This window comes from Cyprinodon variegatus, unplaced genomic scaffold (genome assembly GCF_000732505.1).
Source record: "Cyprinodon variegatus isolate N-32 unplaced genomic scaffold, C_variegatus-1.0 Scaffold91, whole genome shotgun sequence".
NCBI lineage: Eukaryota > Metazoa > Chordata > Actinopteri > Cyprinodontiformes > Cyprinodontidae > Cyprinodon > Cyprinodon variegatus.
In genome coordinates, this window is record NW_015150544.1 from 421,592 (window position 1) to 422,048 (window position 457).

General features: G+C 39.6%; 1 protein-coding gene across 1 annotated transcript in view; it reads left to right on the top strand.

The window, feature by feature from the left end:
• acp7 (acid phosphatase 7, tartrate resistant (putative)) overlaps positions 1-457 on the top strand; it is a 21,543-nt gene that overhangs the window by 5,708 nt on the left and 15,378 nt on the right. Inside the window, exon 7 of the mRNA XM_015373765.1 lies at positions 345-442. Coding sequence (XP_015229251.1) covers positions 345-442 — 98 coding nt within the window. The remainder of the gene's footprint in view (positions 1-344; positions 443-457) is intronic.

Below are 457 nucleotides of genomic sequence, written 5' to 3' on the forward strand. Positions count from 1 at the left end.
TATTAAACGTGTGAGAGCATCTACAAGCCCATTTCTCCTCGTGCACGATCTGTTTAAAAGTTGCAGATAGCATCGATACATACAAGCTTAGTCTCCAAAAGAAGATGTGCAATTTTTCCACTATATCAGACTCATCACCTGTAAGTGAAAATTGGGACGAGCACATAGGATGGCCTTACGTAAACATATTACCAGAATGATTGACAATTAGGAGGACCGCTTATTTTTATGATCCACCCTGAAAAGAACATCCTCCACTATACCTTTAAGAGTTATTTGCTGGAGATTATAAGATAAGAAAGTGTTTGCCTTAATGTTTGATAACCAAGTGTTTCCTACTATAGGACAATGCACGAATTGGAGATGAGTTCATGAGGCAGATTCAGTCCATTGCAGCCTATGTCCCCTACATGACCTGTCCTGGAAACCATGAAGCAACATAGTGAGTAAAACTCAG